The 26466-nt window shown below is 65.5% G+C and overlaps 1 protein-coding gene across 2 annotated transcripts; it reads left to right on the top strand.

Annotated features, from left to right (window-relative positions):
• Positions 1-367: 367 nt before the first annotated feature.
• On the top strand, positions 368-21455 carry ULK1 (unc-51 like autophagy activating kinase 1). 2 transcript variants are annotated; one of them, XM_082641206.1, is made up of 28 exons: positions 368-692; positions 1040-1132; positions 1215-1256; positions 9030-9062; positions 9388-9424; positions 10118-10291; positions 10375-10448; positions 10713-10814; positions 11862-11920; positions 12008-12090; positions 12531-12581; positions 12939-13027; positions 13781-13931; positions 14617-14677; positions 14881-14970; positions 15478-15603; positions 16056-16204; positions 16329-16415; positions 16873-17141; positions 17809-18002; positions 18334-18443; positions 18536-18679; positions 19032-19225; positions 19326-19498; positions 19579-19697; positions 20090-20247; positions 21042-21177; positions 21270-21455. In XM_082641206.1, exons 1-28 carry the CDS (start codon positions 582-584, stop codon positions 21323-21325), a joined length of 3165 nt encoding a protein of 1054 aa, XP_082497332.1. In that variant the 5' UTR covers positions 368-581; the 3' UTR covers positions 21326-21455. The 2 variants fall into 2 exon arrangements, with proteins under 2 accessions (XP_082497332.1, XP_082497333.1); XM_082641207.1 differs by having other exon boundaries at positions 670-692; positions 10162-10291.
• The last annotated feature ends 5011 nt before the right edge of the window (positions 21456-26466 follow it).

Here is a 26466-nt window from a genome sequence, read left to right as displayed (position 1 = left end):
TCTAAGAATTTATTCTATCCAATCTCCAGCCTTGGGGTACACAGGCCACGTCCCAGGCATTAATGGCGGCTATGGCACATGTGCGCCCCCCAGATGCGCAGACAAGGGACGTAGTGTAAGACTGCAGCAGGAGAACTGGTTGGAGGGCGACCCCTGGCTCATGCCCAGGCTTGCAGCTCCCCTGTCATTCCCAAGGAGGCGGGCCTGCTACTGACCCCGCCCCAACCATCTGGTCCCGCCCCAACAGGCCCCGCCCCGCCGCCAGCGCCACCACCCACTGAGCGCGGCCGCCCGGCAGGCCCCGCCCCGCCCCAGCCAGGCTAGCCCCCAGGCTCCGCCCCGCCCGGCACTCTGTGCGCTTGCGCCGGCGTCTCAGGCTCACGGGCCCGGCGGCCGCGGCTCTTTTGTCTCCCGGCCGGAGCCCGAGCCGGATCCTGAGCTAGGGTCGGAGCCCAGGTCAAGACTGGGTTGGAGTCGGATCGCGTCCGCAGCCCGGGCTGCCCGATGGGGCGCTCCCCCTGCCCACCACCCCCGGCCCGTGCCGTCGCCTGAGCCCCGGCCTGCCTGGCCCGGCCCGCGCCATGGAGTCCGGCCGCGGCGGCCTGGAGACCGTGGGCAAGTTCGAGTTCTCGCGCAAGGACCTGATTGGGCATGGCGCCTTCGCCGTGGTCTTCAAGGGGCGCCACCGCGAGGTGAGGGGCCGGCCGGCCCGGACAGAGCGCCGGCGAGGGCGGCCCCCCCGCCCCGGGGTCCCTCTCCGCATCCCCCGCTCCAGGGACCCCCCCTCATCCCCACCGCCGGCCACCCCTATCCCCACCTCCACACCCCAGAGGCCCCCTCATCCTGCCGGGGACCCCACATGAACACAGCCGGGCGCCCCTCGTCTCACCTCACAGCCCCGGGACCTCACGTTCCCCTCACATGCACGCCTGACCCCCTCATCTCCAGGGACCTGCTAGGCGCTTACCTGGCTTGGGCAAGGCCTTCAAGGGGTTCCCGGGTTCCCCGCCCCTGAGGGACACCCGCGCTTGGTTTTCAGAAACACGACCTGGAGGTCGCTGTCAAGTGCATTAACAAGAAGAATCTCGCCAAGTCCCAGACGCTCCTGGGGAAGGAAATCAAGATCCTCAAGGTGAGCTGGCCTCAGAGGCTGGAGGGGAGAGGGTGATGGGTGAGTCCGCTTCACTCACGGGAGACTTGGGTTTCTGTCCTAGGAATTGAAACATGAAAACATCGTGGCTTTGTATGACTTCCAGGTAAGGCTGCGGGCCGCCGTCTTGGTGGGGAGGGGGTGTGCTCCCCTCTGCCCCCGCCCCCACTGGCCCCAGTACAGCCTCAGGCCCCGGTGACTTAAGTCCCAGTCCAGCCAAGTGCTGGAGGCCCTGGCCAGGAGTGGACTGTTCTAGGCTAGCATCTCGTACTGGGGGAAGGGGCTGGGCACCCCCCTGTGTGGATGGGCGTCGGAGGCCTGCGGGGACCTTGGAGACCCCACCCTCAGCCCAGTTCTTGGGCCTGGGTTTCCTCTGGGCATGTTGGGAAAGCTCCCACCTTCCCCGGCCACCTGAGTGCCATGGGCGCCAGCGCTGCTCCACTGAGGGAGGTCTGGCTACAGCGTGGCCCTCGGGGAGGGTCTGGCTCAGTGGCTGCGACGCTGAGTCCTGTCCCCAGCGCAGGCTCAGGGCAGCCCTGCCGGCCTGGACCACCTGTCTGGGCCAGCGGATTGTTTGTTGACATTATCCCAGCGGCCCGGCATTGGCCACCGTCTCCCTGTGTCAGACTGGGGGAGGGGCGGGGCTCAGGGAGATTCCTTCTTGCTGGCAGTTGGGGCCAGCCACCCGGGCAGGAGGGAGGCGGGTGCCCAGCTGATGAGGCCATCTCAGGCCTAGCTGGCCCAGAAGACCGCGGCCTGTTTCCCCCAGTGACCCCGGGCCCCCAGGCCTGGCGGTGGGGAGCCCAGCCTCGGCCCAGGTCTGGGACCCTGGAGACCCAGTTTGGGGACCAGGAACCTGAGGCAACAGATCTGAGGGCCAAAGTGCTGACTAATGGTTTTGAAACCTGTTTACTGAGGCCACGGGACCAGCCCCTGGCTGAGGGGAAGTTCCCAGCCTGGCTGTCTGTGTTTTGGTGGCCTCCTCCCTCCTTCCCTGTCCTCTCCCTCCCCCTTCAGAGCTGGGCTGCGGCCTTGGGGGCTGTGGCATGACGAGAGGTGACTTGGGGAGGGCCCAGGTCCAATGTGACAGCGACAGGGGGAGTGCCTGGAAGCTGTGTTCTGGGGCCAAGAGGGCAGCCCCCTTCCCCCTCCTCCTCTCCCACCCTTCCCTGTCCCCTGCCCCCGCCTGTGCGCACCCTCCTTCCCATCCTGGCTGGGCCTCACACCTGGTTGTGGGCAGTGCCACTTCCTCCAGGGCTGGCAGTGCTGTGGCTTCCCTTGTGCAGAGGAAGTGCTTAGAGGCCAGCCAGCCTCTCCCTTGCAGGCCCCCCCCCCACTGCCGGGGCTCTGTGCTCTCAGCCTTTGGGGTGTGGGGTGGCTCCCCAAGTCCTTAGACACTTGTCTGAGACACACGTGGGACCCAGGAAATTATGGCTTTTAAAAACAGTTAATGATTTGGCTTAAAAAAAAAAATGAAGAAACAGTGCAAAAGGGACGTGGAAAAAGGTGACTCTACCATCCCTGTGCCCATGAGCCCCATCTCCCCCAGAGGGTCTTGCTGGGGACAGTGACACATGCTCACGTACCTCCTTGCTGCCGCACCGTCCACAGCTCTGCTGCGGCATCTTTCACTTCAGTGTGTCTTTGAGAAGGTCTGGGTCACTCCACGTTCACTCAATCCATATGTGAGAAGTGACACCCCTCCTCCCAAGAAAATTGTCCCCCATTCTTTCTGCAAGGTTCAGAGTCCAGACTCTGAAGTTAGGTGACCTAGTTCCAGTCCTGGCTCTGCCACTTAAACGAGCTGTGTGTCCCGGAACGAGTGTCTTAATCTGTCTGTGCGCCCATGTCTTTCTCTGTAAAACAGAGGGTCTGGAGTTGTTTGGTTGACACCGGTCCTAGGAAGCACTGTACCTGCTGGCGTTGCTGCGACCGTGGCTGTGGTGGTCTTTGCAGCTGTGTGGTGTTCCGGGGCCCTGTATTCCACAGTTGACCTCACCAGCCCCCCACTGGTGGGACGAGAGGTTATTCTGGGATTCTGACATGTCAGCAGTGTGGTGGTGACTCTCCTGGATTCACCTTTGCCGTGACTGTGTGTCTGCAGGGTGGATTCCTAGAAATAAGAGGATGCGTATTTTAGTTTGGAACAGTTGCCAGATCGCGGTCCACAGAGGACGGGCCGTGCACACGGCAGCGCTGCTGGCGGGAGGGGCTGTCTCCCCACAGCCTCGCCAGGAGGTCGGTTATCAGGCTTTCATCTTGGCCTGCCTGAGAGGTGGAAAATGACATCTCTTACGGTTCTGTTTTTCACTCTGGGGGGAGGCTCAGCATCTCTCTGTGTGCACGTGAACACCAGGAATGCCTCCTACCCAGGGATGTGCTCCTGTGGGTCTTGTGATTACTGAGGTTGGACGGCACTGTGGTTAAGTGGCTAACGGCATGGGCCCTGCGCCCTACTGCCTTTCTGAGCCCAACTCGCCCATTTACTTACCTGTGTGGCCTTGGGCAGGTTACTCAGCCTCCTGGTGCCTCAGTGTTGCCCAGAAAATGGGAGATGATAACAGTACATCTATGTCATAGGGTGGTTGTGATGACAGCTTGAGTCTATGTATGTTGAGTGTTTAGATCTGTACTTGTTAGTTAGTAAGCGCTATATAAATATTGGTTGGTGGAAACTCTTCATATATTAATGACAGCCCTTCTGTGATAGGTTGCAAATCTTCCTCCTCAGGTGGCTTCTTGTCTGTTGAGGTGGTTTTGTTTCGTGGCCAGACGGCATAGTGACTGTTGTCAGGCCACGGTGGGTGCGTGGGGGAGGCCTCTGGGGCGGTGCTGTGCTCTGTGGCCCGCAGACGTGTGGGCAGGCAGCGGGAGCCCCTGGCCTTGCCTCTCCTTGAGGGGCAGACGGCTGGCTCTGGGTCTTGCCCTCCCCTGCTGGGCCGTGGTTGGGTGTGCTCTTTCTGGGGAGAGTGGTCATCACAGGGGTCAGGGGACAGCTCTGCCCAGCGTGCACCCTGGGACGAGGGCCTCCCTGAGACCAGCACGCCATCCAGCTGCTTCCCACAGCTGGGTGACTCACTTCCCAGCCTGGCTGACAGAGCCACCCCTAGTGACTTTGGGTGGGTGGACACCTCAGTCAAGGGGAGAGGTCTGCCTCGCTGTGGGGTCATTCAGGACAGTGCCAACCTTTGGCCTTGCTTTTTCTAGAACGCTGGCTCTCGGTGGTGGGCACCATGACCCAGGCGGGCTTGGTGGGTCCCGGGCAGGGACGTGTGGATTCTGTGTTTTCCATTCTGGAAGCGTCCCCTGCTTCTCCCGAGTCAGGGGCAGGCCCGGTGTGTGGGAGGAAGGGGGCTGGAGAGGGCAGCTGGCCTCCCCCCGGCTCCCCACCCCCCGGCAGCCACAGGCACACAATGGAAGCTGAAGGAGGCTCCCTGAGGAAGGGTGGGCTTCCTCCTCAGGGTGGGGCTGGGCATCCCTTCCTGTCTCGGCGCTGTCCCGGAGAGCCCAGCCTGGGGGCGGGGAGTGCCGCGGCTCCCATGGACTGCTGTGCTCCGGCCCTGGCTGTGGCTTTTGCCTCCTTCTGGAGCCAAGACGGCCCACTCCAAGGGGTTAACTAGGTCAGTGCCCGCCTGCCCACCTGCCCACCTGCCCACCAGGCCCAGCCCAGGATCACCAGACAGAGTGGGCTCGGCCGAGCCCGGGAGCTGGGATCCTCTTAAGCAAAGCACCTTAGCGCCCTGTGGAGGCAGGGCGGCCTCCTGCGTGCCTGGGCGCCCGTGCCAGGCAGCTTGGGACACCTGGCCCCGACACCCGGGCCAGCCCAGTCCCCAGGGCCTGTGGGCGCGCCACTGAGAGACGGAGAGGGCGCCGCTTCATCCCGCCTTCAGGGCTTCGCCTGTCCTCTCGAGGTGTGCAGGTCAGGGTTCACTGCCCCCTTCCTTGGGGGCCACACGCACAGTGGAGTGGCCGGGACTCTGGCGCCCGGCCCTGCCCCTCCCGCGCCAGCTGGATGACAGGCAGAATCACAGGACCTCTCTGTGCCCGTTTCCTCCCCTTAAGTCGGCTGGGACGTCGATGGGACCTGCCCGGTCCCAGGTTGCACCGGGGGGACTGGTGGGCTGGGGGTGACCCCGCTGTGCTCCCTGTAGGCCCGGGGGCCTGGTGGGCCGGCGCCTCGGCCGTGTTGGTGGTTTTGCATTAAGAACATGACAGACTCCTGGGGCCAAGAGTGCAGCCAGAAGCTCCCTCATCCGCCTCCCCCAGGAGGGGAGCCCTCTGGTTCAGCGGTCGCCGCAGCCCCAGGAAGCAGTCTTGGTCCTTTCGAGTGTCCAGGCCGAGTCTGGACCCGACCCCGAAGGAGGCGGCCTGCTGTCTGCAGTCCCCTTGGTCCCCCCGCCTGGGGGAGCTCGTGGAGACCAAATATAGCTCAGGAGGAGGAAGGCTGAGGCGTGACCCTTCCGGGTCTTGGGTGGGCAGCAGGCTGCCAGGGGCAGACCAGCTGTGCCACCGAGGCCGCACTGACCTCCCCCGCCCCGGGGAGCCTGGAGAGCCGGCTTCCTCAGGGGGGCCTGGGCACGCAGCTGTCCTGGAGACCGCCGCACTGGGGGCGCTGCAGGCGTGGCTGAGGCTCGTGCCGGACCGTGGGGTTAGAGCCTAACAAGCTGATGCCACGGGTGGGGAAGGGGCCTCTGAAGCCAGGGCAGTGGGGGACCCCGAGGCCGGGCCTCCGCGGGCCCAAATCCCACGTGGTGAGGGGAGGCGGGCACGACTCCCCCGGCCCAGTCCTGCTGTGCTGTCCCCCTCAGGCCCTGACCCTCTGGGCTCCGCGCACAGTAGGGCCTGCGGGCGACACCCTCGGTCTCTGCTGGTGGCCCATGGGGTGAAGGGACAGTGGTCGGGGAGGAGAGCGGCCCCGGAGCCCCTGGTCTTTGCTCACTGAGGGCTCGCCGAGGCCCGGGGGCGCCAGGAAGGCTTCAGGGAGGTCTCGGGGGGCCGGGTTGTCAGGCGGTGGGGAGGGCTAGGAGCCCCGAGCCAGTGGGCGGCGGGCCCCGTGGGGTGGCCCCGCGGGAGGGAGGGTGTCTGGCCCGGCGTTTGGAAGCGGCCCCAGCTGGACTGGGCTCGGGGGTCCCGTGCGGGGGTCCCATGGGTTCCTGGGCACGAAAGGCAGTATGCTATCACTGACGCACGGGCACCTCCTTTGTGGGGCAGGAGGTCCTGGGCTCCAGGCTGCGCGGGGCTCACCTCCCCGCGGGCAGGCCCCTCGTCCCGTCCAGCCACCGTTCTGCCAGCCCTGGGTGACTCCCCGGGGACCCTCGGGGGGCGTGGATGCTGCATCTGTCTCCTGTCCTTGTCATCCGGCCTCTGTCCGTCCTGGTTCGGTGGGTGATCGGAGGCTTTCCTGGGGAGCAGGGGGCCTGTCGGGAGGACAGCCAAGAGCTGGGGGTGCCTGGGCCCCGCCCTGCGCTGCCCCTCTGGCAATGTGACACCTCTGGGCCACTCAAGACAAGGCTGCTCCCTGGCGGGCGAATTCGGGAGCCTGTTCAGCGTGTCCCCAGAGGTGGCTGTGGTCAGGGTGACGGCAGGTGAGGGAACGGGTGGCCTGGGTGTCACGGGGAGTGGCTGTTCTATCTCCTGGGTTAGTTCTGGGTCCTCATCTCTGGCCCCTCTGCCCGGGAGCCTCCGGCTCTGCACCCGGCTCTCAGAGCCTCCCTCCGTTGGGACCTCCCTCCTCCTGGTCCCCCTCTGTCCCCGTTGCCCTGGGCCCACCCCGCCGGGGTCGGTCCCAGTCGCAGTCGCAGTCGCGGGCGCGGTGTGACCGGGGACTTTCTCCCTGCATTATCTCTCTCTGCAGCTGGCCTGGGAGGGCGGGGCCTGCGTGCTGGGCTGAGGCAGCTCCCACCTCTCTCCTGGGCGGGGGTGGGGGGGGCCTGCTTTGGTGGGCGGAGCCCGCCCCCTCCCAGAGGAGCCCGGCTGGGCAGTTGGGAAGGCTTCTGCATCCCTGCAGGACACGCGGCTGAGTGAGGGCCTGGGGAGCAGGGTGGGGCACGTGGCCCAGCCAGCCCCGGGAGCTTTCAGTGTCCACCTCTCAGCCCTGCTCCCCGGGGCGTCCCCGTCCTGGACCCACAGCCCCTCTGTTGGGGGAGCTCTGGAGGCATGGGGGCTTCTCTTTTGTTTCGAATATAAATGTATCTATTTTATTTACTTATTTTTGGCTGCGTTGGGTCTTCATTGCTGCACGCGGGCTTCTCTCTGCGGTCGCTTCTCTTGTTGCGGAGCACGGGCTCTAGGTGCGCAGGCTTCAGTAGTTGTGGCGCACGGGCTCAGCCACTCCGTGGCATGCGGGATCTTCCCGGACCAGGGCTTGAACCCGTGTCCCCTGCGTTGGCAGGCGGATTCTCAACCACTGCGCCACCAGGGCAGTCCCGTGGGGGTCTTCTCTTGTTTCAGGGGGCTGACATTTACACCTGGGGTGTCATCCAGTGGCTTTGTGTTCTACTGGTGTGGGTCTGAGCCCAGGCCCAACCTCCTGGGGGTAGGGTGACTGATCAGGGGTCCTCTGTCCTGCCAGGTCGGGGTGGCGGGGGCATCCCTGGGACCTGAGTAGGGGTGGAAGGCGGTGGCCCGCTGCTGGGGATCAAGTCTGTCTGGGCCTCGGGTGCCCTCCACCAAAGGCCGCTGAGAAATGTCCCTCCTGCAGCCACCTCCCTCCTCCCACCCAGGCTTCCCTCGGGGCTCCCCCATGCCTTGAGAGCTCCAGGGCCAGCTCATGCACTTGCCCCCTTGCCCCTTGGGGGTTAGAAGCTGGAGCTGCCCGTGAGCAGCGTGCTGGTGGGGAATGGGGACTCGGTGCATTCTGCTGGGCGGCGGGGAGGGGCTGTTCCTGGTCCCCAAGGCCCAGCAGTGTACTGGTGCTGAAGGGGCTTGGGGACTTGCTCCTGGCTGGCAGGGCCCCTCAGTTAGGGAAGACCCCGCCTGGGGAAGAGGGGAGGGGACTGTCTGCAGGAGAGCAGAGCGGTTAGGACCCCACCTGCCTGGTTGACTTGGCTTCGCCAGCCTCAGTTTGCTCATCCGTGACCTAGGGATCTCAGGGGCCCCTCCTAGACGGACGCCGGGGCCGTGAATGCAGGAAGGCGTCTGTGCGCTGGCCTGAGCAACGGGCTCCTCAGTCCTGCTGGCGTGGACCGAGCTGTGGATGCTGGTGGCACCCCGAGGCCATGGGTGGCCAAGGGCTGAGCCGGAAGCTGGCCGGCAGTGGGCTGGCGGCGCCAGCCTATAATGCTGTTGGCATCTTTGATTCCGGAGCCAGGAGCAGTTTCCGTGGCCTGAGAGTCAAGGCCCTCACACCCTCGCTGTGTCCCTTCTTGGGGGCCTGAGTCCCCCACTAAGTGCTTCTCCTTGGCCAGGACTCACCACTCATAGAAGAGCAAGCTGAGCCCTGTCAAAACCTCCGGGCCAGGGCTGACCCTGACCTTGATGGAGACCTGGGTTGCTGAGGGCTCGCCCTGGGAAGTGGGGTCCTTGCTCCACCCCTGACACCTCTCCTGCGTCCTCAGCCCCTTCCCCAGACTTGACAAATGGAGTGGTCTGATTGGCTGCTTCTCCGGTCACTCAAGCCCACTTGGCTCAGACATCCTCATCTCCTGGTCACTAACCAACTGGCTAAGCCCTGGCATGACAGGCCCCAGGGCTGCCAGGCCAGCCAGTATCCACGCTCACTGGCCTCTCCTGCCTGAGCCCAGGTGGTGTGTTGAGGGCAGCTGCAGGTGCCGGGTGCCCAGGTCACACTGGGGCCAAGCCAGGCTTCCCAGACGGCTGCCAGACTGGCGGACAGGGCGTGCTGCCCTCCACCTCTCACTGCCTCTTCTGTGTCCTGCAGGAAATGGCCAATTCCGTCTACCTGGTCATGGAGGTGAGTCCTGGAGGCCAGCTGTGAGGACGGGGAGGCTGGGCCCTCTTGGCTCTCAGGCCCCTTGTCAACTTGGGGTTAGAAGTTGTTTTCATGTCCGTGGGCTTAGGGCCACCTCACCAGCGGCCACAGCAGGTGCTGGAGGGGCGGTGAGCACCCCCCATTGGCCTCCTCAAGCACGGATTGCGGGGGGCGTCTGCCCTGGGCTGGAGACAGGGCACCAAGTGCCCAGGGAGCAGGCGTCCAGGGGTAGGGTGGTGGGAGACCTGGGCAGGGCTGGAGGGCCTGCCCTGGCCGCTGACCAAGGCGTGTGGCCGGTCTCTTGCAGTACTGTAACGGCGGCGATCTGGCCGACTACCTGCACAGTGAGTGGACACGTGCGGCGGGATGGGCTGCCCGCCGAGGCTCACCCTGGCCCATTCTGAGAGGTGGCCTGGCGTGAACGAGCTTTCCTGGGCCTGCTGGTGATGGCGGATCCTCGCATCCCCCTGGCGCCTGCTGGGAAAGATGGAAGGGGGAGTGGAGCCCCACTGGGGACACATGCTGTATCAGAACCACGAGGGGTGGCCTCACAGGGCAGACCTGGTCTGCAAGGGTCACTCTTGAGCAGGGCCCCATGCAGCCCACTGTGGATGCGGTGCCCGGCAGGGTCCCGGTCGCTGGTCGGCTGCTCTGTGGGAGCCAGGCCTGTCCTGGGCCCCGGCGGGGGCCAGCTCTCCACAGGGGGCGGGCCTCCGCAGGGCCCTGGCGCAGGTGGGGGACTACCGCTGAGGCCAGGCCTGGGGCTCATCGCACAGCCGCTGGCCATGGTGCACGCTGTGAGCAGCGGGTAGAGGAAGCTGCTGAGAAGCGGCCCTCAGCTGAGAAGGGGCGGGGTGTGCTGGGCAGCAGTGCGGGCCTCGCAGGCGGGGAGGGGACACCGGGCCAGCTCAGAGTCAGACGGCGTGGCCGACAGGCCTGGAGACCGCAGGGAGGGGCGCGGGAGCTGTGTGGGGCAGGAGGCCCCTGGCTCGGGGCGCCCGGGCGAGCTGCGCCCCACGGAGCCCGTCTCCCCTCAGCCATGCGGACGCTGAGCGAGGACACCATCCGGCTCTTCCTGCAGCAGATCGCGGGCGCCATGCGGCTCCTGCACAGCAAGGGCATCATCCACCGGGACCTGAAGCCCCAGAACCTCCTGCTGTCCAACCCTGGCGGGCGCCGTGCCACCCCCAGCAACATCCGGGTCAAGATCGGTGAGGCGGCGGCCGGGGCCCCGGGAGACCGGCGGAGGTCCGGGGGCCGCGGCCACCCCTCTCACGCCTCTCCTCGCCTGCAGCCGACTTCGGCTTTGCCCGGTACCTGCAGAGCAACATGATGGCGGCCACGCTCTGCGGCTCCCCCATGTACATGGTAGGTGGGCCACCCCAGTCCCTGCTGCCCTGTCCTGTTGGAAGGGGCGTCCGCGGTGGGGTTCCCTCCCGTGTCCAGAGTGGAACCCCATCCTGTGGCCTCACTTGGGTGGCAACCGGTACGGCTGTACCGTTTCCCGCCACGTCTGTGGCATTCGGCTGGTGTCTGTTATGATTGGCTGGCGCCTGGCTGGAACCAGACTTTGCTCAGCGCACGCTCAGCGTCCATTCTCGCCGTAGCGCCGACCGCACTGTACCCCCGCAGGCCCCGGAGGTCATCATGTCCCAGCACTACGACGGGAAGGCGGATCTGTGGAGCATCGGCACCATCGTGTACCAGTGCCTGACAGGGAAGGCGCCCTTCCAGGTGAGGGCCCCCCGGCAGAGGGTGTGGGCGCGCTCAGCTCTCCAGCCCCGCCGTTGTCGGCCGCCACAGCCCTGCGGCCTGCCCTCACTGGAGTGACGTGGCCGCCCAGCTCCCCGCCATGCAGTCACTTCAGGGCCACGTCCTGCTCAGGGCCGAGGCCGGAGTCTCCACTGCCTCTGGGGCGTACCTGTGTGTGTCCATGTGTATGTCTGAACCAAGTTTCATGGCCTCCCTCCTGCCCATTCCAGGGCTGGCGTGACCCACCAAATCGGTACCAGGACCCCAAGCTCTGGGGTACACCCTGCATTTGGAAGGCAGTGGCCTGCTGTGTGCTGGACCCCAAAGGGTCCAGGGCTCTGAGCCCGTGCCGCAGGCCCTCGTGTCCCGTAGTGGCCTCGTGGACCGACCCGGCAGCTCTCCACTGTCGCCAGCTTGCCCCAAAGCGCCCTCTGCCTGCCCGGTGACCTAGGCTGCCCCCATCCCCCCTACCCCCGCACCTCCCTGCCTGCCATTTCCTGCATGTGAGCAAGTGACTAGCGGAGGGCTGTCCCCCGCTGGCATGTTGGCCTTGGGAAGGCAGGGGCTGTCTTGCTCTTGGCTGTACCCCCCGTGCCTTGAACAGTGCCTGGCACACAGCAGTGCTGAGCGTGTGACACATGAACAGGCGTGTGGGCGGGGCCCACTTGGGGGGCGAGCTTGTTCTGGGGCCCTTTGCTGGGGTGGGGTGCACGGGCCACATTTTAATTTCAAGAAGCACATGACCGGTCACACCAGATACCCAGGATGCACCCACACCAGGTGGGAAGGGGGCCCAGTCAGCATCCTTGCTCTGGGCCTCCCTGGCCCCCCTGTGTGGTCCCCGTGGTTCCACAGCCTGGCTGGGGGGAGGGGGGCCCCTTCCTTGGAAGCAGGCGAGGGCGCTCAGTGTTTGGACAGACAGGCTGGCAGTGCTGGACCAGGGGCCTCTCGGGAGACAGAGGCTCTGGGCGGCTGGTGGCCGAGAGCAGCGGGGATGCTCACACCTGGCCCCCTGGCCCCCACTTCCAGGCCAGCAGCCCCCAGGACCTCCGCCTCTTCTACGAGAAGAACAAGACGCTGGTCCCCCCGTGAGTGCCCCTCCCGCCAGACACAGACACCCCGCCCCCCCACCCCCGGGCAGGCTGCCCTGTCAACGTCGTGCCCTGTGCCCCCAGCATCCCCCGGGAGACCTCGGCCCCGCTGAGACAGCTGCTCCTGGCTCTGCTTCAGCGCAACCACAGAGACCGCATGGACTTCGGTGAGCACCACCTGGCCGGCCCACCCCCTCGCCCGACAGGCCTGGGGGGTCAGGGCCCTCTGGCTTGCACCCCTGCCCCCCACGTCCTGCACACCCCGCTCCCAGGAGCCCTGTGGCGCCAGTGAGTGGGTTTCCCGGGGCCCGCAGCTCCTTTCCCAGCAGCGGAGATGGTAAAATCCCCGGTTTTGCAATGGGCAGCAGTGCTGGGAAAACCGTGGGCAGGGGGGGTGGACCCGGGCCTGGGCCGCGCTGGGGACGCCAGCTGTGTTCAGGAGCCGCCCGCTGGGGCTCTGCCTCCCCCCGTTCCTGGCGTGAGGCAGCGGAGACCGGGCCCAGAGCCAGCTGGAGCTCGGGCCCCAGGGCACGGCGGGGCCTGGCCTCGACCCTGGGAGCCCTGGCGTCGGACCCTCCTGAGCCCAGGCCCGTCCCTCCTCCTGCAGATGAGTTTTTCCATCACCCCTTCCTTGACGCCAGTGCCACCGTGAAGAAGTGTGAGTCCCCTGAGGGTCTCGGCACTCCCGTGCCCCCCCCTTCTCCCTGTGGGCTGCCAGCCCCACCCTGGGAGGTTGGGGGCTACCAGCTCCTCAGCCCTCCCCCAGCCTGTGGTCCCCAGGGGCCCCCGAGGCCAGGGGGTGGGCTCGCGCTCAGCTGACTTGGTGCCGTGGGATTGGAGAGGGGAGGGCGGCCCTCGCCCAGGTCCCCTCCCGGCCCCTGGGTTCCTCCGGGGCGGGGCGGGCCCCGAGCCGGCAGCTGTGCTCGGCGTGGGGTTGACATGGGCAGGGTGGGAGCGTGCAGGGCCGGATGGGAAGCATCCCGTGCTGACGGGTGCTGACCTGTGCCCCTGCCAGCCCCGCCCGTGCCCGTGCCCTCGTACCCAAGCTCGGGGTCCGGCAGCAGCTCCAGCAGCAGCTCCGCCTCGCGCCCGGCCTCCCCACCGGTGAGTCGCGCAGGCGGCGGGCGGCAGGCTCCTCTCGCCTTCGGGGCGTGCGGGCGTCCGCAGGAACCTCGTCGGGCCCCGCCCCAGCTCGCGCCTTTATGTCTGCTGTGTCGACTGGTCCCATCACACCAGACTCAGACACGTTCTGCTCGTGACTGTGGCGGAGTTAGAAGCGGGTGGGGGCCTGTTTCAGGGTCCCTGTGTCCCGTCGGTCTCTTCAGCACCGTGTCAGCTCCGCGCATGCGTGTGCACAGGCGCGCGGGTGGCCACGGGCGGGGGCCCCGTGTCCTGGGAGCCCACCCGCCCCGCAGCCTGCGTCCCCAGCACAGGGCTGGGGTGAGCTCTGCCGAGGTTGTGCTCGGGGGCGGGGGCCCTGGGGCTTGAACCTCCCTTGGGCCGTCCGTCTGTCTGTCCGTCCTGCCAGGCGGGGGCCGGGGCCAGGCTGGTGGCGAACAGCGCGGCTCTCTCACGCCCGAAGGCGGACCTTCCAGATGCCCCACCTCCCGAGCGCAGTGCAGGGCCACGGGGGGCGGAGGGGGTCGCTTGACACGGGGTCTCTGGAGCCTTTGGGGGCCAAGCGGTTCCTTGTGCTGGGCAGCAGGGGGCTCCGTGAGGTGACCGCTCCTGTGGGGGAGGTCACCGGAGAAGGAGTGGCCTGGGGGAGGAGAACGTGCAGAGCCTCTGCCTTGCCCCACCGCCCCCTTCACCCAGGCCCTGGGGCCGGGTCTCAGCGGCCTCCCCTCTTAACCCCAGTCCCTGGGGGAGGTGCAACAGCAGCTCCAGAAGACCCTGACCTCCCCAGCCGAGGCCGCCGGCTTCCTGCAGGGCTCCCGGGACTCGGGCAGCAGCAAGGACTCGTCCTGTGACACTGACGACTTCGTCATGGTCCCGGCCCAGTTTCCAGGTCAGGGGGCCACCAGGCAGGGGTGGGCAGGGGGATCACTGCAGACGTGCCAGACGGAGCCCCTAAGAAGGGTCTTCTGGAAGCTTCTACCCCAGATCAGCCTGGCCAAAGAGTCAGAGCTGAGTCCTGCCCGCTGCGGAGCATCCAGGGCGCCTGCTCCGAGGGGGAGCTGCTGCCCTCGCTGTGTTTGCTGAGCTGCAGCCCCCCACCCAACCCCGCAGAGCTCTGTTCTCGGGTCCTCAGTTCCCCTCGCGACCCCGGATGCTGGCACTTCTCTCACGGCCTTGGCCACCCTGAGACTCCCGGGACGGGGCTGGGAGGGAGCGGGCCCAGGTGTCCGACGGGCCACCTTGAGCCTGTGGGCTTGGCTCCGCAGGGGAGGAGAGGCCCCGCACCCAGCCGCCGGCAGCGCAAGGAGGGCAGTGGGAAGGTGGGGACCCAGCGGTCCTGGAGGAGGGGTGAGGCCCAGATTGGGAGGTGTGGACACCCAGCCTGGGGTTCGCTGAAGGCTGGCGTGTGGGGAGGGTACCGGGGTCTCCTTCGAGCGCCGTGAGGTCCTGACAGGCAAAGGGGGTTGTCAGCGTGAGCGACAGAAGCGGGGACGGGAGAGTGCTGGGCTCGCTGTGGCCCGGGCCCGCCCGGGAAGAGGCGCCTGGGCCCAGCCTCGCCCGTGTCCCATCCACAGGTGACCTGGTGGCCGAGGCGGTCGGTGCCAAGCCGCCATCGGACAGCCTGATGTGCAGCGGGTAAGTCCCCAGCCCGAGCCCCGCCGGCTCTGCGGGGAGGGCGACGCCTGCTCTCAGGCTGTCCCCTGACCTGCCTGGGTCAGGCAGTTTGGGAAGGGCCTAGTCTGCTGTGCCCAGTGCAGGACGGAGTCCCAAGGAGGGGCCAGGGTCTGCGCTCCTTTGGCCTGAATGTGAGGCCCTGCCGTCCGCCCTGTCCCCGCCAGGAGCTCGCTGGCGGCCTCTGCTGGCCTGGAGAGCCGCGGCCGGACCCCGTCTCCTTCCCCGCCCTGCAGCAGCTCCCTCAGCCCCTCAGGGTAAGCGGGGCCCAGGGCGCAGTCGGCATCACAGTGCCCCAGCCCCAGTTGGATCCTGCAGGAAGCGGTCATGTCCAGAGGCCCTGCCTTCATTCAGGCCCGGCAGGGTGCCAGGTCCCTGTGGGTGGTCCAGCGGAAGGAAGGGATTGTGGTGGAAGGGATGCAGGGGGGCCTTGGGGCCCAGGGGTGGTTACCGGAACCACCAGAGACCAGTGTCGTCGCTCCCTCCCCCTCTCCCTGAGCTTGTGGGGCGAAGCGGGCAGGGACTCCCAGTGCCAGCAGGAGCTGGCCCAGCCCCGCTGTCCTCTGTCCACCCCCGCACTGGCTGGTCCCAACCAGAAGCCACGTGGGTGCAGAGAGTGGGGGGCATGGGGCACCAGGGAAGCAGTGCTGGCCGTGTGCAGAGACAAGCAGGTGGCCCGGAGTGGCCTCTGCCCCAGGATGTTAGGACCTGGGGTTCAGCCCAGCGCCCCATCCGCGGTGACCCCAGCCTCTCCCGCCGCACAGCCGGGCCGGGGCATTCTCCAGCAGCAGGTGCGGGGCCTCGGTCCCCATCCCAGTGCCCACTCAGGTGCAGAACTACCAGCGCATCGAGCAGAACCTGCAGTCACCCACCCAGTACCAGACGGCACGGTGAGTGCACGGGGCCCCCCAGTGGCCAGGCACGTCCCAGAGGACTGTCATGAGAACCCCACGCAGCCCACTTGGATGGTGCAGGGCCATCTCGCACGCACGGTTGTGCAGACTGCACGCTGTGTGACTGTCAGCGCCACCGCTCTGTGGCCACACTGGCACTCAGGCTGTACCGTGACTGCTTTCTGGTAGACGTCAGTGAAGTGTCTTGTGTCCACAAAACCGACGTTGATTTTTCTAAGTTTCGGAAGAGGAGAGGGCACCTTTTTTTGTAATTCACAGAAGCCCCCGTGGGTCGGGGGCTGCCCTGGTGGGGACTCGCAGCTCCCACCGGGTTGTGGCTGCTGGTGAGGCCCGTTATTTGGACGGAGGGGGACAGACACGTGGCATGCTGGTGGCCCTGGCTGGGCGTGGCTAGGGGCCTCACACCCTGTGCCTGCTTGCGTCCGCAGGTCCTCTGCCATCCGCAGGTCAGGCAGCACCAGCCCGCTGGGCTTTGCACGGGCCAGCCTGTCACCCCCGTCTCACGCCGAGCACGGAGCCGCCCTGTCCAGGAAGTTCTCCCTGGGTGGGGGCCGGCCCTACACGCCGTCTCCCCAGGGTGAGCCTGCGCGCCGCTGGTGGACCCAGCCTCGGCGCTGGGACGGGGAGTCTCCACGCGGGGGGTGGGGGAGGGACTCACTCTCTGTCCCACATTGACCTCGGCAACCCCTCTTGCCCCCAAGTCGGAACCATCCCCGAGCGGCCGGGCTGGAGCGGGGCGCCCTCCCCCCAAGCAGCCGAGATGCGGGGTGGCAGGTCCCCTCGTCCAGGTAGGTGCAGCTCCGGCCCCGTGGGTGTGCAGGTGGAGCTGGGGAGGGGCGGAGGAGCTGGGCTGACCTCCCTGGGCTGGCCTGTCGCTGCTTGGGATATGGCCGTTTTCCTGGTTCACGAGCATCATTTCTTACGCGTTAAAAGAAGGCAGGAAACTCCGTGAGACTATTTTAACAAGCTTAAGCCTTCAGCGTACGGAGGCCCACTGTGGGGCTCAGATCCCACCCCGACCCTGCCATGCTGTGTGACCTCGCACAGGTGTCTCAGCTCCTCTGTGCCTGTTTCCTCAGGTGCGCAGTGGAGCCTAGGTGCAGTGCGGCACAGGTGGCCACGAGGGTAAAGGGAATCCTGAGTAGGCGTGGGGGTCTCCATACAGTGTCCTGGTTGGTCGTGTGGGTGGGGCCAGCCAGGCAGTCCTTGGACGGCTGTGATTGGGCCCGTCCTGTCCCGCCCTAGGCTCCTCGGCACCTGAGCACTCTCCCCACAGCGCCGGGCTGGGCTGCCGCCTGCATAGTGCCCCGAACCTGTCTGACCTGCGTGTGGTCCGTCCCAAGCTGCCCAAGCCCCCCACGGACCCGCTGGGTTTGGCGTTCGGCCACCCGCAAGCCAGCCCCCCACAGCCCTCCCACGGGCTGCAGTCCTGCCGGCCCCTGCGCGGCTCGCCCAAGCTGCCCGACTTCCTGCAGCGGAACCCCCTGCCCCCTATTCTGGGCTCCCCGACCAAGGTAACGGGGCCGCGGGCCTCCAGGGGGGTGGGTGGGGAGTAGCTCTGTATGTGCGCGGGCCACCGGGCTTTCTGCCTGGTGGGATTCCCACAGGACCTGAGGGGTCCCGGAAGCCAGAGGCAGGGCTGGTGTGCTCCAGCACAGCTGCACCTGCCCTCTGTGCTGAGACCTCTTGCGCTGGCTGGTGGCTGGATCCGTGTCTCCCCGTTCACGTGTGGGGTGGCCACGTCCCCGTGACGAAGACTGGCTTCCAAAGCCAAAACATCTGCTCTCTGGCCCTTGACCGGAAGCGTCCCGACCCTGGCCCAGCATCTAGAGCCCCAGAGGACCCAGGCTGCCACCATGGGCACATTACTTAGTTCATCCCTTGCCTCAGTCTTCCTGTCTGTGAAACGGGGCCAGAACCTGCAGCTACCTCGTGGTGTCTCTGTGAGGGCATAGGTGCACACGTGCGTGGCCTGTGTCGGACGCGAGCGTCTGCGTGTATCACTGTCCTCCAGCACAGGGTGGAGTCAGCCTTCACACCTTTGCTGTGAAGACCTGGGTCGTGGAAGTTTGGGGTTTTGCGGCGTGGGGCCCTGCAGACTCAGGCCAGCGCTGCTGACCCCGTTGAGATGTGAATGTCACCGTGGCGGGTCGTTCTCAGCACTTCACCTGCCCCTCCTAGGCCGTGCCCGCATTCGACTTCACCAAGACCCCCAGCTCCCAGAACTTGCTGACTCTCCTGGCCCGGCAGGGCGTGGTGATGACGCCGCCTCGGAACCGGACGCTGCCCGACCTCTCCGAGGCGGGGCCCTTCCAGGGGCAGCAGCTGGGCCCCGGCCTGCGGCCCACCGAGGACACCAAGGGCCCCTTTGGCAGGTGAGTGGGTGGGGACTCCCCCGACGTGGCCTGCGGGAGGAGAGACCCAGCCCTGCCTGCTGTCTGCGGGCACTTCACTCCCTCTTCAACCCCTTCTGAGCCTCAGTTTGTGCGTCTGTTCAATGGGTGACAGTAACTGCCCGGGGTGGGTGGGAGGACCGGGTGGCCGGCACAGTCGGGACAGGCTGGGCATGCTGACCAGGCTTCGGGGCCCCCAGACCCTGCCTGGGGGGGCCGGGGGGCTGGCCCTGGGCAGCGGGTGGCCTGGTGCCTGGGTCTCTGGATCCCCTGGGTGGTGCACGGCACGTGTTCACCACCCTTCACCCTGCAGGTCCCTAAGCGCCGGCCGCCTCACGGATCTGCTCCTTAAGGCTGCCTTTGGGACGCAGGTCCCTGACTCAGGCAGCGTGGACAGCCTGCAGGAAAAGCCCATGGAGACCGGTGCGCGGGGGGCCGCCGGGGAGCGTTCTGGGAAGTGGGCCCCCCCCCCCCCCGCGGCGGAAAGACCCTGAGCCCCGCCTCTTGCTCTCCAGCGCCGTCTGCTGGCTTCGGAGGGAACCTGCACCCGGGAGCCCGCGCCGGGGGCACCAGCAGCCCTTCCCCCGTGGTGTTCACGGTGGGCTCGCCCCCAGGTGGGACCACGCCGCCCCAGGGCCCCCGTGCCACCGTGTTCTCAGGTGAGGACCGTCGCTGGCCTCGCGGCTACAGCGGATCAGCAGCCCGTGCCGTCCGTTAGGAGGCGGGAGGGGCCCTCGCTGTAGAGTCAGGAGCTGAGCCGGGCGCTACCCTCACACGAAGCCCTGGGAGGGTCCTCCTTGGAGGCTCGGGGGCACGGCTCCCACAGACAGCCCCCTGCAGCCCTGGCCCTGGACTCCGGGGCGTCCCTGCAGTGGGCGGGGGCCCGGGAGGGGTGAGGCCTCCGCTGGGGCGCCTGCTCGCAGAGGGGCAGGAGTGGAGCGGGTGGGGACCGGGCTCTGTCACAGAGCAGCGGAGGCCTGATGGGGAGGGTGGCCGGCCCTCTCCCCACAGGGGGCCCCTCCAGCCCCCTCGGCTCGGCAGGCTCCTCCTCCGCCCGTCACCTGGCGCCCGGGGCCTACGGCGAGGCCCCCCTCGAGGTACCCGCCCCCGGCCACTGCTGCAGCTTTGCCGACCCCGTTGCCGCCAACCTGGAGGGGGCCGTGACCTTCGAGGCCCCCGACCTGCCCGAGGAGACCCTCATGGAGGTGAGGGCTGGGCGGGGGCAGGCGCCTGGCCCAGCGTGGCGTCCGGGCAGGGCTGGTCGCGGGTGCCGAGGTGCACCCCTCAGTCGCCCCGTCTCCCCAGCAAGAGCACACGGAGGTCCTGCACAGCCTACGCTTCACGCTCGTCTTTGTCCAGCACGTCCTGGAGATCGCGGCCCTGAAGGGCGGCGCCAGCGAGGCGGCCGGGGGGCCCGAGCACCAGCCGCAGGAGAGCGTGGTGGCCGACCAGATCAGCCTGCTGAGCCGCGAGTGGGGGTGGGTGTGCCCAGCGGGGCCCCGCGGGGAGGCGGCGGGGGTGCGGGCCCCACCCCTGACGCGTCCTGGCCGCCCTGCAGCTTCGCGGAGCAGCTGGTGCTGTACCTGAAGGCAGCCGAGCTCCTCTCCTCGGGCCTGCAGACCGCCATCGACCAGATCCGGGCCGGCAAGCTCTGCCTGTCATCCACCGTGAAACAGGGTGAGGGCGGCCTTGGCCGGTGGCGGCGGCCGTGCCAGCGGCGTTCGGGGCACGAGACCCTGAATCGGGGCAGGGGAGTCGGGAAGGGAGGGATAACTGTCTCTGGGAGAAGGTCAGCGAGGAAGAGGTGACGAGGGAGGCCTTCCTGAGGAGGTTACCTGGTGCAGGCCCAGCCCGGGGAGGGATAGTTGGGGGGGGGGCAGGTGCAAAGGCCCTGCGGCAGGGCCCCCACGGGTCTGGGGTCGGGAAGGCGCAGCGTGCGTTGCTGGGGCAGAGTGCCGAGGAGGTGGGGCCGGACGGTGCCCCGGGGACGGAGCGAGGGGCTTCTGCCCGCCGGTCGCGTGGGTTTCCTTCCTGGGGGCCGGCCCGAGCTGCCGGGGCTCCTCCCACAGTGGTGCGGAAGCTGAACGAGCTGTACAAGACGAGCGTGGTGTCCTGCCAAGGCCTGAGCCTGCGGCTGCAGCGCTTCTTCCTGGACAAGCAGCGGCTCCTAGACCGCATCCAGAGCGTCACCGCCGAGAAGCTCATCTTCAGCCACGCGGTGCAGACGGTATGACGGGCGGGGCCCCATGTGGGGCAGGGCGGGGAGAGCGGGCTGAGGAGCGGGCAGGGGCGGGTTGACGGCCACAGCTCCGCCGGATTTCAGGGGGCATCACTCCCGGGGTGGGAAGTTACACTACGCTGTCCCCGCAGCCAGCACATGTCACCCAGGCCCCTCCAGCCCTGGTGGGGAGCCGGGAGCTCACCTGGGCTTCCGCCTCGCTGTGAGGCTCCACGGCCCAGGCCTGCCTGTACCTCCCTGAAACTCAGGTTCCTTACCTGGAAAGCGGGGAACCTGGTTTTCAAGGCTCTTAGCAGATGAGTTGGTTCCTCCTTCTCTAGAGGAAAGCAACGCAGGCAGCCCAGCTGGGAGGTTTGGCGTGAAGGCAGGAGGGGCTTGGAGGGGCCGTGCTCAGTGCTCTGTGTCTGTTGCTTTGGGGTCCTTGTGCCCCCAAAGCGCTGCTTTTCAGGCAATGCTTGTTTTTGAGAAAATTCACTCGTGCAGTAAAAACGCACCCCGAACAGACGTTCGGGAACAGTCGGCCTCCTCGTTCCCGAGCTCCTCCTCCCCCAGGGGTGACCATCACCGACATGACTGGGACCGAGGGCGTGCTCTGCCCGGTGCGGGTGGCCGGTCGCCTGCCCTGTAACCCTGGCTGCCTGCGGCGAGCAAGCCTCTGTCGAGACTGGGCGTGACCCGGCGGCGCCCACAGCGTGCTGCACCGTGGCTCGTGCGGCCGTCAGCCCTGGGTCCCCCGTCTCTGTGGAGGGCAGCTGGGCCCAGCCTCCGCCCTCACCCGGCAGGTGCAGTCGGCCGCCCTGGACGAGATGTTCCACCGCCGGGAGGACTGTGTCCAGCGCTACCACAAGGCCCTGCTGCTCATGGAGGGGCTGCAGCAGATCCTCTCGGACCAGGCAGACGTGGAGAACATCGCCAAGTGTCAGTGCCCGCCGGGCCCCTGGGTGCGGGGGCGGGAGGGGGCAGCCGGTGCCCGCTCACCATGGTGCCCGCCCCCCCCTCCCTCCCTCCAGGCAAGCTGTGCATCGAGCGGAGACTCTCAGCCCTGCTGACGGGCATCTGTGCCTGACCTCCTCGAAGCCCGGCCCACGGCGCCCAAGGGGCTTGGACCTTCGCTGCCGATCCATGGGATGGGGAGCAGCGTGTTGGCCGGACTCGGAGGGACAAACCCGCGGCCGTGACACCACTCGCTGGTGCTGCGGAAAGGACCATGGCTCCCCATCCAGCGTCCGGAGCCAGGCCTCTCTGTCTCCTGGGCTCCGTGCCCGTGGACTTCAGGGCGCTGGAGGGCCCCGCACAGCACCTCAACGTAGGCCAGTCCCCTGGCCTGGCTGACGGGCAGAACTCCCTGCCCAGCCGGCAATCAGAACTTCTCTCCCGGCTGCCTCGATGGCAGGTGGGGATATGTGGGCGTCCCCCCCCCAACCCCACCCAGACCCCAGGGCTGTCTCGCTGAGGACAAGCAGAGGCCCTGAGACCGTGATGCCCACTCAAGCCAAAGCCGCCAGGCCTGCCCAGCGGATCCACCAGCAAAAGGTGTGTCCTCCTGGCTCCCTCTCCTCCCTTCCCCGAGACCACCACCCAGCTTTGTGAATCACCCAGCACTTTATGCAGGCGGACTGGACCCGGGGCTGCCGCTCGGTCCCGGCTGTTGCACCACCAGGCGCGTGTACACACCCGTAATCACATATCCGTGTGCAGACAGCTCCGCGAGCGCGTGTGCTGTGCCTGCCGCCCGGGTTGCTCGCGGGGCGACACAGCCGTCTTATTTAAATGTTCTTTTAGGGACGGACAGTACGAAGCACCGAGCTTCCAAAACGCAGCACAGACGTTGTTGCCGTCTTTCACACTTTACTCCTAAGACGTGTCTTATCTTCTGCAGCTCTTTTTCTTTTTTTTTAAAAGAAGAAAACTCGTATGAGTTGACGTTTTGTTCTGAAAGGACGGGGGCAGGGTCGGGGCAGCCTCGGCCACGATGCTGAGACCCGGGGGGCCGGTGGCGCTGGGCGCGTGTGGCCTGCGCGTGGCCGTCCGCCCTCCTGCCTGTAGGGCGGCCCTGCCCCTACCCCTGCCCCTGCCCCTGCCCCCTGCCTGAGGACGGCGGGCGGCCGAGGACCGTTTTGTGCGTGAACCTCCCTGTCCGGCTCTCACAGCGAGTTGTGACGTCAAGCCCTCTGTCCCCTCGCCCGGTCCTGGCTGCCGTGGGGGGTCGGCAGGGAGGCCACCTTCCAGGCTCGGGGGGGTCCCTTTTCTGGTCTGCCCAGCTCCGCCGAGGCCCTCTCGAACGTGTCCTCAAGGATGCAGAGGGAGCCGCCTCAGTCCAGCACCCCCGGCGCTGAGGTTTCACCACAGGCCCAGGCGAAGACCCCACGTGTTTTTCTCTTGCGATACTTGAAATCTTGCCTCTGTGCTTGGACGCAGAAGAAGAAGAGCAGCCCTGGGGCTCGTTTCTGTCTCCGCACCAGTGACTTGAGCTTCTCCTCCTGCGCAGAAGTTGTCCGTATTTATTGCTTTACGGTTGGCTGGAACCAGGGCCTCTGGGGGGCCGGCGCCGCGGGAGGGGCCCCTCGGGCTCTGTCCGCGGGCCACCTCCGGGGTGCGGGGTGAGCGCCGCCCGCCCAGCCTGACCTCCACAGCACAGCTCTCCGCCCTTGGTCTACCTTACAAGACGTTCTTGTCACCCGCCCCCCCGCCCCCACCCCTTGCGTTAAGTTGTGTAACATCAATTTAAGGAAATAAACCTCTGGAGTTGTTGGGCTGCTGTTACCGATGGTTTGGTCACGGCCTACCCTTCTCCCGCCGCCTCCTTTCTCGGACTACACGCCCCGCCCCACCATGTCCTGCAGCAGCAGCCGGAGTTTGGAGGTCAGGTTCGGGGCAAGGCTGGGAGCTCAGTCCTCCAGGGGTTCACCGGGTGCCAGACCTTGACAGCAGCCGCGTCACTTCCGTCCCCACCCGCGGCGCAGGAGGGTCCCCCGCCCCACCTCTGGGTGGATGTGACAGGCTGTGGTTTGGATGTGCACGCCCCCGACAGTTAGTGACCTCAAGTATATTTTCATGTGTTTGTCAGCAATTTCTAGATCATTTTTGGGGAAATATCCATTCATGTCCTTTGCCCGTTTTTGAATCGGATGGTTTCTCTTTTGTTGAGTGGTAAGGTTTCCATTTTTTACACTACGTGTTTTTTTTTTTTTTTTTTTTTTTTCTCGGTACGCGGGCCTGTCACTGCTGTGGCCTCTCCCGTCGGGGAGCACAGGCTCCGGACGTACAGGCTCAGCAGCCATGGCTCACGGGCCCAGCCGCTCCACGGCATGTGGGATCTTCCCGGACTGGGGCACGAACCCGTGTCCCCTGCATCGGCAGGCGGACTCTCAACCACTGCGCCACCAGGGAAGCCCCTACGTGTTGTTTTTTATTTATCTGTTTCTAAGTGTATTTTATTTATAAATTTATTTATTTATTTTTATTTTTTTTGGCTGCATCGGGTCTTCGTTGCTGTGCGCGGGCTTTCTCTAGTTGTGGCGAGCAGGGGCTACTCTTCATTGCGGTGCGCGGGCTTCTCATTGCGGTGGCTTATCTTGTGGAGCACGGGCTCTAGGCTTGCAGGGTCAGTAGTTGTGGCACACGGGCTTAGTTGCTCCGCGGCATGTGGGATCTTCCTGGACCAGGGCTCGAACCCGTGTCCCCTGCATTGGCAGGTGGATTCTCAACCACTGCGCCACCAGGGAAGCCCCACGTATTGTTTTAATAGGTTAAAAGTATCTCATTAAGTTACCAAAAAGGCTAACCGCAATGTGAAACGAAAGTTCGCGGAGGGGTAGTGATAGAGGAAGTGGAAGGTGGGGCCTCAAAAGGCCAGGTCCCAGCAGGGCTGCTCCAGTCTGGCTTCCTGGAGTGCGTGCTCCCGGCTCTGCAGACAGGAAGGGCCGTGCCTGGTGGAGATGCAGCCCCTTCTGCTCTGTGGGGCTCCCGGTATGTTACACAAAGAAATGCCAAAAGAGGATTAAGACAACCGTGGCATTTTGTTGTCAAATTAATAGACTTCGTTTCTTACGGTGGTTTTAGGTTGACAGAAAAATTGTGCAGAAAGTACAGAGTTCCCAAATACTCCCTCTCCCCCTGCCACCCACTTTACTTCTCCTGTTAACACCTTGCATGGGTGAGATTCATCTGTTACAACTGATAAACCTACACTGACACATCAGCATCACCCAGAGTCCATGTTTACGTTGTGATTCACTCTTGGTGCCCGTGCTGTGGGTTTGGACACACATATGATGACCTGTACCATTTCAGTGTCATGCAGAGTAGTTTCACTGCCCTGAATATCCTCTGTGCTGTGTTCATTCCCTTTACTGTCTCCATAGTTTCGCCTCTTCCAGAATGCTGGAATCACACAGTGTGTAGCCTTTTCAGATGGACTTCTTCCGGGTCTTTCCATGGCTTGATGGCTCATTTCTTTCCAATGCTGAATGATACTCCCCTGTCTGGGGGTACTGAGTTTATTTATCCATTTTCCTACTGAAGGATATCCTCTTGCTTCCCAGTCTTGGTATTTATGGGTAAAGCTGCTGTAAAGATCCCTGTGTAGGAGCCTGACAGTAAGGAGGGCCCAGGAGGGCTGGCTGGGCCGGGGGTGCAGCGGGCACACAGGAGGGACCGGCTCCCCCCTTCCTGCGGAGCTCACATTGCCCTGCACGCTCCTGGCACGCTCACAGGGGGCCTTCGGCCAGGAGGTCTGGCTCAGGTGCCTGCCCCACTTCCAACTGCCCCCTGGGCACCTGTCCCAGCCTCACAGGCCTCAGTTTGTTCTCCGTAGATCAGAGATGTGGGATCGGGGCTGCTGGGTCCGGCTCGGTGCCACCATGGCCAGTTTGCAGGGAGGCCCGTCGGTGGTCTTTTTCTTTCATTCTCTCAGCTGACACAGGACCTCAGAGCACGGCCCCAAGCTTCCATCCTCTCCACCTGCTGGCCTGTGGCACAGCCTGGGGTCTTGGGCTTGCCCCTGAGACTGCCCTCACCCGGCCTGGGTTTCTCTTCCAGCACCGGGAGCTTCCTGGTTCACACGGGCAGGGGGAGATGGACTGCTTCCCGGGGCACAACCCGAAGTCCCAGCATCCAGTCTCAACTGCCTTCCTCTGCGGCTCTAGTTCCAGCCGTCACAGTTGCCCAGGTCTTGCGTTCACACGGATGGTTCAGCCTGGGCCCCGTGTCCACCTCATGTGCCAGAGCGGGCCCAGGCCTCCAGAGCTGCAGAGGCCGAGGGTGGGGAAGGAGTGTCCCCCGACAAAGGAGTCTCTATGGTAAGGGGTGCTCTGTGATGGTAGGTGCTGTGTGACGGGGTTCTCTGGGGGAAGGTAGGGTGCTGTGTTTTGGGGTGCTCTGGAGATGGTAGGTGCTCTGTGTGAAGGTGCCCCGATGCTTCCTAAGGCTGCTCAGCCACCTGAGTTCCCCAGACCACATGTGACCTTGACCTTTCCTCATGCCTGGAACCCTGGGGCAGCTCTTTCTTCCCTTCCTCAGAGGGGTGGGCTGTCCTGGGGATTGGTTAGCACAGGTGAGCTGTGCCCTCCTGCCTGCCTGAGCTCTTTTCCAACTAGGCCTGACTTTTCCAACTAGGAGGCTGAGTAGACTTTGGTCCAGGAGAGAATCCTTGTCAGCAGCCACTGATCCCCTTTCTTGCTTGTGGGTTCGCTTTTTCTGGACATTTCATATACAGGTGACGTGTGAGCAACGTGGCGGTTAGGGGCACAGACCCCCTCCCCCACGCAGTCGAAAATCCACATATAACTTGACAGCTGGCTCTCTGTGTCCGTGGTGACGCATCCGTGGATTCAGCCACTGGCAGACTGAGTAGTCCTGCACTTTGTATTTAGTGAAACAAATTCTGTATAGGTGGAGCCGCACATTCAACCCTGCATTGCTCAAGGGTCAGCTGTACATGGAATCATACACGCACGACGTGGCCTTCTGCGCCTGGCTTCTCCACTGAATGTGTTTTCAGGGTTCACCCCCAGCCGTAGCACGCGTCAGTACTTCTGAGTCGTTTTCACACAGCATTTAACACTTGATCACACACTCTCTTGCTGTTGGTCTGTCATTGTCTGTCCCCTCTAGAGTGGAAGCTTCCCGAGGGCACGGGTTCTGCTCCTAGTCTATTCCCAGCCTTTGCAGGCGCTGGGAACCTACTAGGTGCTCAGAAAATAGCTA

Source organism: Mesoplodon mirus (assembly GCF_964341445.2).
Source record: "Mesoplodon mirus genome assembly, chromosome: 13".
Lineage (NCBI taxonomy): Eukaryota > Metazoa > Chordata > Mammalia > Artiodactyla > Ziphiidae > Mesoplodon > Mesoplodon mirus.
This window is presented reverse-complemented; position numbering and strand designations above follow the sequence as displayed.